This window comes from Harpia harpyja, chromosome 1 (assembly GCF_026419915.1).
Source record: "Harpia harpyja isolate bHarHar1 chromosome 1, bHarHar1 primary haplotype, whole genome shotgun sequence".
NCBI lineage: Eukaryota > Metazoa > Chordata > Aves > Accipitriformes > Accipitridae > Harpia > Harpia harpyja.
The window spans coordinates 30890889-30905938 of record NC_068940.1 but is presented as its reverse complement, the minus strand read 5'-3'; the positions used below and the strand labels follow the sequence as shown (position 1 = coordinate 30905938).

Below are 15050 nucleotides of genomic sequence, written 5' to 3'. Positions count from 1 at the left end.
CAGACGCAGGGTTTTTTGGCTGGGGCACCAGGTGAGCAGCGGTGGGACAAGGGACAGCAGCATCACCCGGCCCATGGAGGAGCATGTCTGCGCCCGGAGTCCTGCCTCTGGGCTGCAGCCACCAGTGCAGGAGCTCAGTGCCGGAGGATCCTGGTGTCTTCTTCCTAGACCATGCTCAACCCCATGAATGAATGCCACCATTATCCCTCATGCATAAAGCTCCAGCAGACCTTGTTTGAGCAGTGCCGTCGGCCTCCTTGAGGGAGACAAGACAGCGTGTGGGTCTTGAGCAGGGTTTGCCCCCACGGTCCACCGTGGAGGTGAAGATCCCACAACACTTCTTTGTGGGGATGGTGGGGCAAAGCACCTCTTCTCCCCCAACATCCTTCATCCCAATCCCCACACCCAAACTCCTTGAAACATCATGGATGCAGCCTCTCTGTGCCCCTGATAACACCTCTCGATAGGTAACATGTAGGCAGTGACCCAGGGAGGCATGTGGATGGAGAAGCAATGAGGCTGTGACCCACCATGTAGAGCATCAGAGGGTGTCCTGCACCCGTGGTCCATCCCATGGCCCCAGTGAGCCTGTGACGGGCATAGACAGCAGCTGTAGACTACTCAGCCATGGGAGGGGAAGACAAAAAATTGGGCTATGAAGGATGTGGGGAGGAGAAGGCATGACCAGAGCCTCAGACCGCCACGTCTTGTTTTGCAGCACTGAATGCCACCCACGCACCCTGGCAGTCCCTAGCACCCATGGCCTGTGGCTGGCACACCCATGATGGCACGGCGGAGTGTGGCATGGCCCCCCTTGCCACCGCATTAAGGTCCAGGTGACCCACACCCTGTCCCACTAGCACAGCAACAGGGACCACACAGCCCAAAGGTCTCCGAGATCTTTGTGTCCAGGACAATTCTTGCTTTTAACCCGGTACATCCATAATTTTCCTCAGAACGTTTGCATTTTTCCTCAGCAGGTCTACGTTTTTCCTCAGATCTACATTTTTCCTCAGCAGATCTGCATCTTTCCCCAGGAGAACCCTATTTTGCTCCAGATGACCCGCACTCTCCCTAGCAGGTCCACATTTTTTCTCACATCTATGCTTTTCCTTGGTAGAGCCATGTTTTCCCTCAGCAGATCCACCTTTTCACTCAGCACATCCACAATTCTCCCCAGCAAACCCTGGTTTTGCCTCCGCACAGACTTATTTTACCTCAGCAAACCAGTGCACCCACACCAACCCTTCCCCCAGGGCGGGCTGCTCCTGCCACTTGAAAACATGGCGCCTTCCCCTCCCCTCCTTCTCTGCACCCTGCTTGAGGTGGCGATGGCAAATTTCGCAGCGAAGACCGCACCGGGCGGCCTCGATGCTGGGCAACCCCGTCCCCGCCACCTCTGGCCTTGTCCCTGGGCCACGGCGCCATCTTGGATCCCCTTAGCCTCCCATGGCCGTGGTCTGGAGGGTCCACCAGGCCCCTCTCCCCCACCCCGCCATTACCAGCACTACAAGATTGACTATCTTTTGTTCGTGACAAACTGCCGGCGGCTAACACACCGCTTCGGAAACACTGTGTGGGAGGCGGGCGGCTCCCCTCCCCGCCTCTGCCTCTCTGCCCTCCTGGCCAGGAGGCACGCGCGCTCCCCAGCGCCCGCCATGCTGGCCGCTCGCAGGCTGGGGCAGTGTGAGCGAGAACAACAACAAAAAAAAAAACACTCTTTTTTGCCAAGATATAGATCTAAGGCTTTCTCAGGCAGCCCTAGCCGTGAGGCTGCATCACAGCTGGGCAGCCGGGGCTGCCCACACGGCTGCTGCAGCCCTTGGCAGCGTCGCTCTCCTCACCAGCCCAAAAAGCCCCACGGGGGTCACGCCATTTTTTTTTTAAGTGGGAAAAAAAAAAGCAAGTGTGGTGGTTTGTCGAGCTGTGGCACGGTGCCCGGCTGCCACAGCCGAGCGCAGTGCTCCCCAGACCCTGACCGGGAGAGGCGGCAGCCGCCCTCCCTTGTGCACCGCTCCAGCTCCAGCTTGCTGCCTCTGTTGACCAGCCCAGCCAAGACCGTGGAGCACACAGGGACACCTTGCAGGACAGCCACCCCTGGGGCAGCCACAGCTGCTCTCCTCACAGCCTCTTCCCAAAACACGGGGATACTGGAGAAAGCGGGTGGGGGAATCCCTTTTTTCTCATTACACACCCGGGCAACGCCACGCTTCCAGCTCTCCCATTGAAGTAGCCAAAAAGAACTCCCAAAGGCATTTGATTTGTTGCTATCGCAAGGTGCCTGCAGGCTCGGCTGCAGGACCTCCTGCCGTAGTCGGGGTCCCACTCCATCACCACAGGACCCCTGCTCTCGACAGCACCTGCAGACCCAGTGCAGCGCCAGGACTGGCTTTGCCTGACTTCCTTCCCAGAGTCCGGAGCGACCCAAACCACAGCTGATCTGACCAGCAGCGAAGACTCTTGAACACCATCCCCTCACTGCTAAAAATAGATCAGAGCGGTTAAAAAAAAAAACAACAGAGAATAATATCTGCTTGACCATCAAAGAGAAAACACACTCGTTTCGAGGCAGGAGCACCTGAAGGGAGAACTTTCGGGTTGTATTTTCTCTTTCTGCAGCAGATGGGCTTGGTTTTCTTTGAAATAGATGAAATATCTCATTGCCACCAGCCTGAGATAACTGTTTGAGGCATCTCCAGGGCTGGTGGCTGCCCTGCTCGTAGGCTTGGTGGAGCTGGAAAGCAACCCAGTGAGCAATCAGGTCAGAATAAACGACTCATTTTCCTTTCGAGCTTGCTACCCACCTGTTTCTTATTTGTACAGAAAGAGGCAGAACTTGTGGACTGAAACCTGCGTGCTTGCCCCACCACTCATCTGAGGACTTGGCAATTCATTGTAGGAGTGGGCTGCGCTGACAAGCAGGAGCAGCAGCCTCGCTGCTACCTCCCGATGCCTGGGTCTGGGCAGAGCAGGTGCCACAGGTCTCTGGACCTGGCAGCTCCATCCCACAGCTCTGCAGGGTACAATCTTGGCCAACTGTAAAAAAAAATACTTAATTTCTGTGTATTATAAATGAGGAAATATGTTGCAAATAACCGCTGGCGGGGCTTGCATTAAAAACACTGCTCTGCTAACAGAGGCGGTTTTTCAGAGGTCGGTATCAAAACAACAATGGAAAATGGGGTGTTTTTAAGCTGTTGTATGAGGAGTATTTGAGACGGTGATCAGACAATACATCTGACACATTACGCACTAACTTGTTTACCTGGTGCTACTGGAAACATTTTCACCAACACTTTAAGTGAAATTCGCACTGTCTCTCGCTGAAAGCAACCTTGGTCAAGCTCACTCACCACAGAGACATTTATAAAAATCAAAGACATTTGAAAGACTTTATTCAACCTCAACAAATGTATGCTGAAGCTTTATTTGACACCATTAACCCTTAGACTGAATAACTGCAACAAGAAGGGAAAAGGTTGGGAGAGAGTTCAATAAAAAGATTCAAAGCACAGAAAAAAACTGGGGTCCACTGCTCTGTCTGTGTCTCAAGCTTCCAGCATTTGGGATTTTATAGTGCAGCACTTTGGGAAGCTTCTCCCTGCTTTGGGACACTTCTTGTTTCGGGAGTCCTTCACGAGCTCCACGGATACAGATGCCTCAGCCATGTTCAGAGCAGGGCTGTGCAATTGCCTTGCTGGTATCGCTGGCCCTGTGCAGGTGGAGAGCAGTATCTCATCACTGAAATGCTCAGTGCCAAATTTCAGCCATGGCCAAGCCACCACGGCAGATCCGTACCGGCCGCCGGCGCGGGGCTGCTCTCTCCACGTGTTGCATGTCTGGGGGGGTCCGTCACAGTGGGCTGGAGGGTGCAGTAGTTTGGTTACCGGCAGTCACAGTTTTGCACACACACATTTGGTAGTTTTTAGCAGCCAGTCTAAGCTCATCTGGCTTTCTTTTCTAAGCCTTATCCCTAGTGTTTTACATGGTTCGTTAGCCAGTAAAATTATAATGCGCCTTGAAACTCAGTACAACATCCCTGAAAAGCAACAGCAAGGGCTTCAGGACTTTTTCAGATGCTGTTTCATTTCCCAGCGCCCAGCAAATACGATTGCAAAATTGTGCTGTTTCATCTATCTTCTCTGCTGCCACAATTGTTTTAATATTAATTAATGGGAAATAATATCTTTGTATTACTGATAAATTGCAGAGCCTTAGGTACAAAAGCAGCAGCATGCTTGCACACCATAGCTGGGAAGACAGATAGCTATTGAGAGAGTCACATTATTTAACTGACTGTCATTTTTTTTCTCTGTAGCACCACAAGCTGTGCTCGGGAAGGGTAGGTTTAGTGTGGAGCACCCATGGGTGAAGGCTGCAGATGTGGGGTAGTAGCAGGTTGGCTCACGCCAAGGGCACAGGTCGCTGCCGTGCCAGGATCTGCCGTGCATCCCACCGCTGCCGAGTCAGGGCACCTCTGAGGGAGATAGCTGTGCTCTGGGAAAAGCACGGGTGTTAAAACACACGCAGTCAGAGCAGAGTAAGAAATCTTGGATCCCCAGTATTCCTTCTCTGCTTTTAATAAACTGAAAGAAAAAACAAAGAACATACAAGTGCCCTCCTCCCTTCCTTTCTCATGCGAACAATAGCTGCAATGATAAGAGAAAAGGAGGGTTTGAGCAGCGCAGCCTTTCCAAGCAGCTCGCTGAGCCACGCTAACAAGTTCATTACAGGTACCGCTTCGTCCCTGAGCGGCCCAGGCTGGGGTAACTCCCTCATCTGACATGAACAGGGAGGAAAAAACAGCCCCGAGAGGTGAGACTGCAAGGGCAGAACGTGCAGTGGAGATGGGCTCACCAGCCTCCCTGCGGGCGTCCGTCCCCCAGGGACTGCAGGCGAGCCCGAGCTGGGGGTAAGATGCAGACCTCCACTCGCTGTGGCAGGACCCTGAGCCTGCTGCACCCGGGAGCCACACCGACACCACGACCTGCGCGCTGAGCCGTGTTTAAGGGAAGTGATGGGACTCGGTTGGCTAAATATACCCTTCAAATGGCTGGCACCGACCAGTGGTGCTGGTACTGTGGCATTTCCCGCGCTCTTCGTTGCTTTTGCTGGTGCAGAGGGACGTGTATGCAGTGTGCTGCAGCCAAGGATGCAGATACAAACACCAAGGCCGCAACAAACTCCCGGTGTTACAGCTTTGCCCGCGGTAACACAGCCTTTACACACAGAGCTTGGGAAAGCTGGGCTGCAGCTCCACAACCCCTCTGCCGTCACGCAGGGTCTCCTGGAAAGGGGTGCTGAAGAAGGCAGCAAACGAACCACAGGTCCTTGAGCCGCCAGACTGCCCCCCTCCACCATTACCACTGCTCACCCGCGCAGTCCCATTTCAGCTCGGAAAGCAGCACACGGGGTGTTTTACACCCTCTAAAGCAGGGCCCAGCACAGAGCAGGATGAGACATGGGCAGCCCAGAGCACCGGTGGGGCCAAGGGAGAAACAACGGCTGGAGCAGCCCAGGAGCTGTCAGAGACTCTGCAACAGCCGATGGAAATCACCCTTTGCAGAGGCGGTGAGGACCACAGCTTGCCCCGCGGCTGTGTGTCCTGCCACGTATACAGGCTGCTCCAGCCCCGCAGAAATGTGTTGTGCTCCTCCAGACCAAGGGACGCTGCTTCAGATGAGCCTGGGTCCTTTGGTAGCATCCGTATTTTCATGGCAGGCGGTTTTCCACCTTTTCCTTTGCTCTCCTCCGTTCTACAGCCAAAATGGCTCTTCTGCCAAGGATGAATGAATGATCAAAATAAATCACTCCCCTCCAGATCTGCTCTCTTAAAGCCGTGAGACGCAGGAGCTGTTCTCCACTCCAGGATTAGCCTTGTTGGAGGACCTGCTGGCTGAGCTGGAGTGGCTTTAGGGTGGAGGGGGATGCAGACAATGCCACAGCCCTCGGTCAGGGCAGGACCAAGCTTTGCCTTGTGCTCTGGCTCCATTCAGAAAGGCAGCATTTAGGAAACACACTTTTTTGGTGGATGGAGTGAAAATGAGGGTCTTCTGCTTGTTGAACTGAGGAACAGGACCCCTCCATCCCCCCAGGGCCAGGGAGGGGGGAACCCAGAGCAGCTTCGTGCCCAGGCTGGACCCAGGCACTGGAGGATGCTCTGCAGCTCCCGCAGCCAGGGCATCCCTCCTCACTTCCCTCTATCTAACAGCAGCCAGGCACTTTCTCATTTTCAAATGAGGTGAGAGAGCCACTAAAACACAGAATCGGGTCTTTGGGTGGTTTTTTTTTTTTTTTTTTTGCTTCACGTCTCTTTGCCGCCCTGTCTGTCCAGTGTGTAATGGAAATTTTACCACAGACGCTCACGATGAACAAACAGGAAGCCAGCAGAAAGTGTGGCAATTCGCTGTAGCCTGGCTCAACTCAGTCGAGTGACAAGAAAGGCCATAAAAGCTGGCGTGGGGGTGGCAGGGTAGAGGAGAGCAGGCAAGAGGGGCCAGGGCTGGGCAGCCAGTGCAGCGGATCCGGCCTCTGCCTGGCCTCCCCGGGGACAACACAGGTTCGCAGGTAAGGCAGGCACTGCCCTGCACCTTCTTTTTCTCCCTTCTGCAGAAGTGATTTCTAATTATTCTTGGAAGTCCTTACTGCGTTTCTGCTCGGCTCCTTCTCACAGCGGAGGAGGTCGGGAGGAGTCTGCCGCTACTTCATTGCTCTGTCCCAAACTTACTAAAACTTAACCATGCTCATAGAAACTAATTCTATTTGGCTTTTTCTTTTTTTTTGGTCTTTGTAAGCCTGTAATGCAAAGCTTAAACCCCCCCCCAAGTCGATCACAGATTTGCAATAGAGGTATTCGATAAGAAAAAACTGTGCTGTGGCTCTGCAATCCCCTTAGTTCCTGCCTGAAAGATTTTTCTTTCCTTTGCTCCCGTGCAAATCTAGAGTCGGTCCATTGAAGCAGATTGCCTTCGCTGCATGTGGGCTACCTGGAGATGCACCTGGCTAAGTCCATACCATACACATGGGAACATGTTAGGACCCAAGCGAAGCAAGAAATCCAGAAAGGGGCTGAAAATGGATCACAGATTCCTCTGTGCCTTTTCCTGACAGCTTTTCTAGGCCCACTCAGCTCTTGCATGCAGCTTGTCAGTGCCAAACTTGAAAAATCCTTCCCTTTGATTTTGTAGTTAGTTCACTCACTTTAATTGATGAGCTTTTAACATTTATTTTTCCACTCTTATGGCAAATCTCTCTGCCGTGAGACTGCCAGAAAGGGCAGCCAGAGGTGATCTTCCCCAGAGAAGCGATTTTCAGCATTCCATAGCATTAGGAAGCTGAATTGGGACACACCCCCCCCCTTACCTGCAGAGATGGACAGAAGATTTTTGTGTTACCAGATTTCAAAATCCAGGGCAGCCCCCACAGAAACATGCTCTGCCGCTCCTGCCGCTCACACAGGTGCTGCCATCTGCAACCACAGGAGCGGCTGCTGCGGAGGGAAGGAGATCTGCTCTTCCCTGCCTTGGATGCTGATGGCCCAAGGAATTGCAGCAAGGGAAATGCATTAGATGTGAAGACAATTTGAAGATAATGAGGTGCTAGAGGATTTCCTGGGGTGCAGGCAGACTCTCCATTAGTGGTGTTTACAGGAACAGGCAGCTCTCAAAAATGGTTAAGGCAGAGTTAACCCTGCAGCCCATGCCAAGCCCAGCCCTTTTGGTCCCCTGCAGCCCCATATATGTGGTTCTGCTCGCTCCTGGCCCGGGGCACTGCAGCCCTGAGCCCCGGTGTCCCTGTTTAACAGTGGCACTGGGTGATTTCAGCCCCTCTGGGCTCATGGAGTCTGGTGCTCTGCCCCACACAGCCGAACGCAGACCTCTGCACCAGGGGAGCTGGGCTGTGCCTTGTGCTCCCTCTCCGAGACTGTCCCGCGCTCATTACATGTGTTGAAATGCAGCCGATGCCTCTTTGAGCAGGCGCACAGCCTTCGCGCTCTGGACAGCCCCCATCCTGTGCTTACCAAGAGGCTGTAGCATGCCCAGGCATGCACCTCCTTTCTTTTAAAAACAAAAAAATATCCACCGAGAAGTAGGGTCAGGATTTCAAAGGGCCTGCACTCATGTGGTTACCCTCCTCCCTGCTCCCATCAAGGTAAACGGAGAAGTTTTTCTCCACCACCGAACCCAGGCTGCTCAGAAACATGGCACGGGGCAGGCGTGTCTGGTGGCCGTGACCATCCCTGCTTCTCCTTCCTAAGTCCATGCATATGGCTCAACTGGAGATTGTACTGACCGCGCTCTCTTGGTCCCTGTCTGATGCAGCTCATGCTCTCAGAGGCCCTGGGCACCTCCTGCCATCACCTCGGTGGCTGGAGAGGGACAAGTCTCGTACGCATGGCATGAACCTTCCTCCTGCCTGCACTTCACAGTTGCAAAACCTGCAGGGCCACAACCAGTTCCTTAGAGGAGCAAAGCCCTTTGGCTGGTCCAGTTGCAATCAGGAGATGCCCATGTTCTGCAGCAGTTTGGCTTGAGCAGGAATTTCAATCAAGTGACTCAAAGCCCACATGGGAGTGTGCAGGGCCGGGTGGCTAGGGATGTTAGGAGGATCGGGCAGGTCCCACAGGCAACCCCACTGTAAAACCAGAGTCCCACTGCCATCAGATAACACAGACAAAAATATCCACCACTGGCTGTTTAACCCACGGACACAGCCATTCAGCTGGCCCATGGCTGCACGTCCCCAGCCCGGGGACACATCCCTCCTCCTGCCCCTCTCAGCACCCGCTTCGGGATGCTGAGCCCAGAAACAGTCCCAGGTGCTGCCCTGAGCCACCCCAGCAATGTGCAATGGTGGGAACGAAAAGGACGGGGAAACGATGGAGGGCGAGCTGCCAGCCTGGAGCAGGCGGCATTCAGGCAGGGGTTCAGCCCTGCCAGACAACTCATTCCCTCTCCAACAGCCTTGGCTCCGTGCATCAAGGCATCCCTAGGGGAAAACAGCATCCCACCAGCATCTCTTTGGGAAGGGGCTGTTCCATGCAGAGCGCAGGGGTCGAGCCGGGATGGAGAGGAGGTGAAGTGCTGCTGTGGGAAGGCAGAGCCAAAGGCCTGCTTCTCTGCTTTCTCTTCCAAATTCCTCAAAGGTTGGAGGGTCTGGGTGAGCACATGGCGTGGGGCACGGGGTGTGGGGGACGGGGTGGCATGGGGTTCAGCAGCTGCCCAAGCGAGGGGCACCTCGAGGACTGTCTAACCTGAGAATGGTGAAACATAAGGGTCAATCTCAGGTTCGTCAGCCCGTGAGATGCCTTCTCCAGAGCAGGATGGGCAGTGCCGGCCCCCACCAGGACCACGGCCACCCCCTCCACCCAGCACACAGGGGATGCACGGTGGGGAGCAGACGGGCACCGGAGCTTTGTCTGCAGCCTTTCACCGATACACTTGTGAACCCTGGCACGGCTGCTTGTGACGATGGGGAAGGACGGGGGCAGGTGCCAGTCCCCAAGGAGAAAAGGGAGGAAAGTGGCCGGCAAATCCCACCCATTCCTCAGGAGAAGCTGCTGGAAGTTTGGCCACACTTCAGCGCCAAAGCTGTCACGGTTGGCGAAGCAGCGGCTGCCGCGTGCAACTTGCTGGAGTGCTAAAAGTGCCTAATTAGGAGCCTCTCTGACTCCTACCAGCTGCGAGGCCGCCGGATCCATGCCTCTGCGAGCCAATGAGCGCAGCTGAGGGGTGAATTTGGCATTCCTGAAAGCATCATTAACACATCATTCCTCACACTCCTGACTAGAGGAAGAGACAGTGACATCCCTAAAGTGATGATAATGAATCCCCAGACAGCATGCGGGGCCCCTCAGTGCTGAATGTGTCAGTAATTTATGAAGGGAGCAGAAAAAAAATATTTTTAATTTTCCAAGTTGAGCTTCCTAAATAAAACACGAGTACAAGATGCACTTGTTGGATTCACTGTCTTTCCTACAATTAAATGACTAATCCTAAAGCATGCAGACTGAAAGAAAAACCACCTAAAGCATTCCCATCCCCATTGCTGGCCATGGGGGTAACAGATGAACCGAGCTGCATCTCCCTGCGTCTGCTCCTGGCCGTGAGGGTGTCAGTGCCGGAGCAGCTGTCCCTGCCCAGATCCGCTGGCTCGCTCCTCCTGAGCCAGGGTGGTCCCCAAAGCCCCACAGGTGATGCTCTGGGCGTCAGCCCCTCTTGCTGCAGCTCTCCTCCCGCCTGCAGCCCCTGGCCTTCCCAAGCACTGCTTCTGCAGAGCAGCCCCTGGAGATGGGGCAAAAAGAGTTTTGCAGAGAGAGCCCAGCCCCACATGCAGAGGAGCAGCCAAAATCACTGCTGTTGGGACCCCTGGGCACAGCCACTGCAGCCGGAGGGTAGAGCAGCCCCAAAACGTGGGCTGCCCCTGCAGTGAGGGCTCCCTGGCTGTTGGTGCCGGGCTCTGCCGCCTCAGCTCCCGTGGCCCCGGGTCATCTGGGGTCACCTGTCCCCGTGCTTGGCCTGTGTAAAAATAAGCCCCAGACTCACTTGCATGCATTGCAGCAAGTGGCAGAGAGCGGCTGGGTAGGCAGGGGAGCACCAGCACCCGCTGAGTCCCAACCCGACTTTAAGGAGACGTAAAACCATGCCGGGACCCCCCCAAGCAGCTGGGCAGCACGGGGGAGGCAACTCCGTTCCCCCGTACTGGGGGTCCCTGGAGCCAGGGCTGGTGGAGCTGCTTCCTTCTCCTCCTGGGATATGGGGGGGGACACATTTGCCCTCAACACCCAGCAGGTCTGGGAGATGCCCTGGGTGCTACAAGCAGGGCAGCAGCAGCCCCCGGCCGAGGGCTCCTGCCAGCGCCGGGGGGACAGGCTCAGCACCTGGCACAGCTGCGGCACGGGGTCAGGCTTCGGGGGACAGCGGGAGAAGCAGGCTCAGGTGGAGCACTGGAAATTACAGCGGTTCTTGATGATTCAGTAAAGAAAAGGACTTAGAAAATGCACCGCGCACAAAGCAAGTGGGAGGCAAACGCTCCCCCCGCTCCCGCCTGCCTGACAGCCGCTTTGCTTCTGCTAGGAGTTCTTTTGCATTTGAGGGGGTGCAGGGGAGCCTCCAGCTCGCTGCCCCCCCCAGATCCCTTTAGCCCTTTTCAGTGACCCTCCAGAAAGCAGCAGAGCCCTCGTTTTTTGGGTGGCTCCTGTCCTGGAGGAGGATGGGGGTTGTTTTTGCCATTCATTCAAGTTCTATTTAATGTGGGTTGTTTTGGGGTTTTTTTCCCCTTCTCTTGAAATGTTTATTCCTCATGAGGGAATTTTAATTTTAGAGGCAGCAGCACTTTTGCAAGATGAAGTGATTGCCGAGCTCCAAGTGCCGAATGATGGAAGCTCCAGCAGGGGGGGAGGAAAAGGCAAATGAATCACACGCAGGAATCCCTCGGGCCCCAACTGGCATCCAGAGGTGTGTGTCTGTGCTGGGCGACCGGGCCAGGGAAGGAACGTGCCTTTGGTACTCCACCAAAGGGGGAACATCGCGTTCCAGAAGCGCATTTATGCTTCTGAAGTCAAGTTTTCATCTATGTGATACCAAGAGATGGGTCACTCAGAGGAGCTGGGGAGGGTGCCAGGGCTGCCTCCGCCAGGCAACTTCCGAAGGAGCCGCCAGCACCGACGGGAAAAACTTTCCCTGGGAAATGAAGAGGTGCAGAGCTCAGGGCTGACCCCGCACACGCGTGTGCACCCCGGCGTGCCCCTCTGCCACGGGCACCCACGGCCCCGCGGGGACCACCACCCTCCGTGGGGTTTTCCAAGGGATTGAGCCTGGATTTGCGTCCCGGTGCGACGCGGGAGTGGGGGTCTCGGCCGGTTGGTGCTGCTGCATCCCCAGTTGCCTCTGTCACACGTGGAGGGTCCACCACGTGCACGCACACCCCCCCACACACCCGCCCTCCTCCCCAAATCTCCCAAAGACCCCCCACCCCTTTTACAGACCCAGGAACACCCCTCACACCCTCTGTGCCCCCCCACACACCCCCCCAGGACACCCCCATATATCCCCTAAAACCCTCACCCCCCCTCACCCCCCCTGTACCCCCGTGTACCCCCCAAAATTCCCGCCCCTCCCCGCCCCGCCCGTTCAGCACCGCGGACAGCTCCCGCCGCCCCGGCCCCCGCTCCGCGCCCGGCTATAGCGCGGTCACGTGGGTCCCGCCGCCGCCCCTATATAGCGCGGTGGCGGGCGGCCGGCGCGGTGCGCTGCGATCTATCCGTCTGTCCTGTCCTGTCCTGTCTGTCCTGCCGGGCGGAGCGGCGAGCGGTGAGCGCACCTGGGGAGGGCACCCCCCCACCACCGAGCCCCAGCCGGTCCCGGTTCGGGGAAGGGGGTTCCAAACCCCGGGGGGGGGGGGGGGGTGTCCGGTCCTGGGGGTGTGAGGGTCCCATGGCCGGGGTGGGGGGTATCCCATCCCCCGGGGGGGGGTCCCGTGTCAGGAGGAGGAGGGTTCTAGATCCTGGGGGGGGGGGGGGGGGCGTGTCCCGTCCTAGAGGCCAAGGGTGTCCCGTGCCCGGGGGGACACCCAGCCCCGGGAGGGGGGGTCCCTTCCCGGGAGCAGGGGTGTCCCAGCCCCGGGTGGGGGGTTCCAGCTTGTCCCCAGGAGGCTTCTGTCCCAGGGACAGGGGAGGGGAGGTCCCATCTGCAGGGGTGGGGGTCCCATCCTCAGGGGTCCCGTCCCGGGGGGGGGGGGTCTATCCCCAGGGGGTCTCATCCTCACCCCCATGGTGTGAAGCCCCTCGGGTGCCCCCTGACAGCAGCGGGGGGGATGTGGGGGTCCGGGGTGGGGGGGGGCTGTCTTGCAGGCATCTGGCCCCGGAGCGGCTGCGATGCGGGTCAGGATGATTTCAGCTGCCTCCGTCCTCGTCCTGCTCTTCCTGCCCTCGGAGACCTGCTCGCCCCTGCAGTGGCCCCGGGGCCCATCCCGCAGGCTGACCCTGGCCCCCCAACCCACCTGGGAGCCCTGGCCAGGAGCCCAGCGATCCCCAGTCCCGGATACCGGCCCCTTGCCACAAAGACTGTGTCAGCCTCACAGGGCAGAGCCCACCCTGGCCCCCCGCACCCCACGGGCGCTGCAAACCGGCAAGAGGCGAGATGGCAAACCCAACTCGCTGGATCTCACCTTCCACCTCCTGCGTGAGTTCCTGGAGATGTCCCGGGAGGAGAGACTGGCCCAGAAAGCGCTCAGCAATAAGCTCTTGCTGCAGAGTATAGGAAAATGAAGGAGCGTCGGGGGGGTGGGGAAGGGGGGGGAATGAAGAAGACCGACCCTATAGCGAGTGGCCATGGCAGAGCGGAGAATGGGGGGAAGGGGGGGGGTGCTGCTGCCCAGCCAGGGGCTGGAGCCGTGCCCAGGGAGCCCCCCCCTTGCCCAGCGGGGTCCCCATCACTGTGTCCCGTGTGTTGCTCTTGCTGTTGTGCATTAAAGTTGCCCTCGCACTTGCCCTCCTGCTGTCTTCTTGCGCTTCCCCCCCCACCCTACACAGGGCTGGCAAAGGTGACCCTTTCCTCTGCTTCCCCCCCTGGGGGGGTTATCCCTGACTTTGAGCCCTCCAGATCCATCCCCATTGCAGACGCAGGGTTTGGGAATGCTTTGACATACCGCTGTTGCAGCAACTGTGGGTAGCGAGCATCCTTTCCCCTCCTAGAGCTGCTCAGTCCCTACCACCACCCATAGACCCAAACCAGGTCCCCCAAAAACACCGGAGCAATCCTAGATTCATCCCTGGGTGAAAGGCGCCGGCATAAAGCGCTCTGAGTGGTGCAGCTCCTGCCTCTCCCGCCCGAGGAACGAAGTTCCTCGGGCGGGAGAGGCAGGAGCTGCACCACTCAGAAGTCGTGGGAGCACGTGGACACACACACACGTGCGTGCATGTGAAAAACCACCATCAGCTGCACAATAAGAAGTGAGGTTGCACAAACAGCTCCCTGTATCAGGATGGGGCAACAAGTGCTGCAGAGGGCTTCACGGTCAGTCCTGCAAGAGGGTCTTGAGTTGGTTGGGATGTGGTATTGGTGATTGTGTTCCACCACAGCCCATCAGCAGCCTGTGAGGGATCAGCATCACCCACAAGTGATCACCATGAGCCCATTGCCATCACCTGTGAGCCCATCGGCATTGCCCACGAGTGATCAGCATCACCCATGCGCCTGTCACCCATGAGCCCATCTCCATCAGCCATGCAGCCAGACACCGGCATCCCACAGGCACTCGAAGGTCCCTCATCCTCCTTCCAGGGCTGTGTTAGCAGTAGCTCTGGTGCTGGCAACCAAAAATATCCTGGAGAGCAGTCCTGGGTCTCTCAAACCAAGTTTGATCTTCTCTGAAGCTGGTGGTTACACGGGACAAAGCTTCTCCTCACACTACTAATGCACTGTGATCGCTTTGTGGGCTGGGGTTTTTTTCTTCTGTAAAGGTACATTTTCTCCCATCATGAAAAAAAGGCAAGGAATATATAAAAGCAGTAATTACTGCAAGGAAAGGGAGGAACAGTTTGTTAAACCAGAGGCAATTACACACAGCCTGAGCAGCTCAGAAGCACTTCTAACCGTCTCTGGAAAGCTGGGGCCTCGCTGGGGCAGGAGGGGGGCTCTGGGACCGGCTGAGCTGAGGCCCCCAGACCTGGCAGGAGGAGGAGGAGAATTTCTGCTGCTTGCTGGGTGCCGGCAGCAGCCTAAGGCAAGTCAAGCACTCAGGGGCTGGCCTGGGACACGAGTGGGGGACAGCTGGGGGGTGTGGGTCCATCCACGGGGGGGCTGCACTGGGGATGGTGGCTTGGCAGGTATTGGTGGCTCCTCCTGCCCCGTCAGGGACGCAGCACTGTCTGTGGGTGCCAGCAAGCTCCAGCTGCAGCAGCCCCATGTCCTCCGGCCACAGAGCCCTCCCGGGGCAGACATGGCTTTTACAAACGGGGTTTGCTCCGAGCCCCAGGCTGGGAGCTGCGCCCCAAGACCCAGCCAGGGCTTTTCCTCCTCCAGTATCACTGCAAATGGTTCCGAAAGCCA

The 15050-nt window shown here is 57.0% G+C and overlaps 1 protein-coding gene across 1 annotated transcript; it reads left to right on the top strand.

The window, feature by feature from the left end:
• The first annotated feature begins 6448 nt into the window (after positions 1 to 6448).
• On the top strand, positions 6449 to 13273 carry LOC128140789 (corticoliberin-like). The gene is made up of 4 exons (XM_052785094.1): positions 6449 to 6567; positions 11323 to 11458; positions 12223 to 12311; positions 12851 to 13273. The coding sequence occupies exons 2-4, from the start codon at positions 11374 to 11376 to the stop codon at positions 13265 to 13267; spliced, it is 591 nt and encodes a 196-aa protein (XP_052641054.1). The 5' UTR covers positions 6449 to 6567; positions 11323 to 11373; the 3' UTR covers positions 13268 to 13273.
• Positions 13274 to 15050: the final 1777 nt, after the last annotated feature.

Excerpts from the sequence above, each read along its gene's own strand:
- LOC128140789 (XM_052785094.1), top strand. The coding sequence starts at position 11,374 with ATGATGGAAGCTCCAGCAGGGGGGGAGGAAAAGGCAAATGAATCACAC. Across the intron at positions 11,459-12,222 it reads CCCAACTGGCATCCAGAGGT|CGCGGTGGCGGGCGGCCGGC; the intron begins GTGTGTCTGTGC and ends GCCCCTATATAG. Across the intron at positions 12,312-12,850 it reads GCCGGGCGGAGCGGCGAGCG|GCATCTGGCCCCGGAGCGGC; the intron begins GTGAGCGCACCT and ends GCTGTCTTGCAG.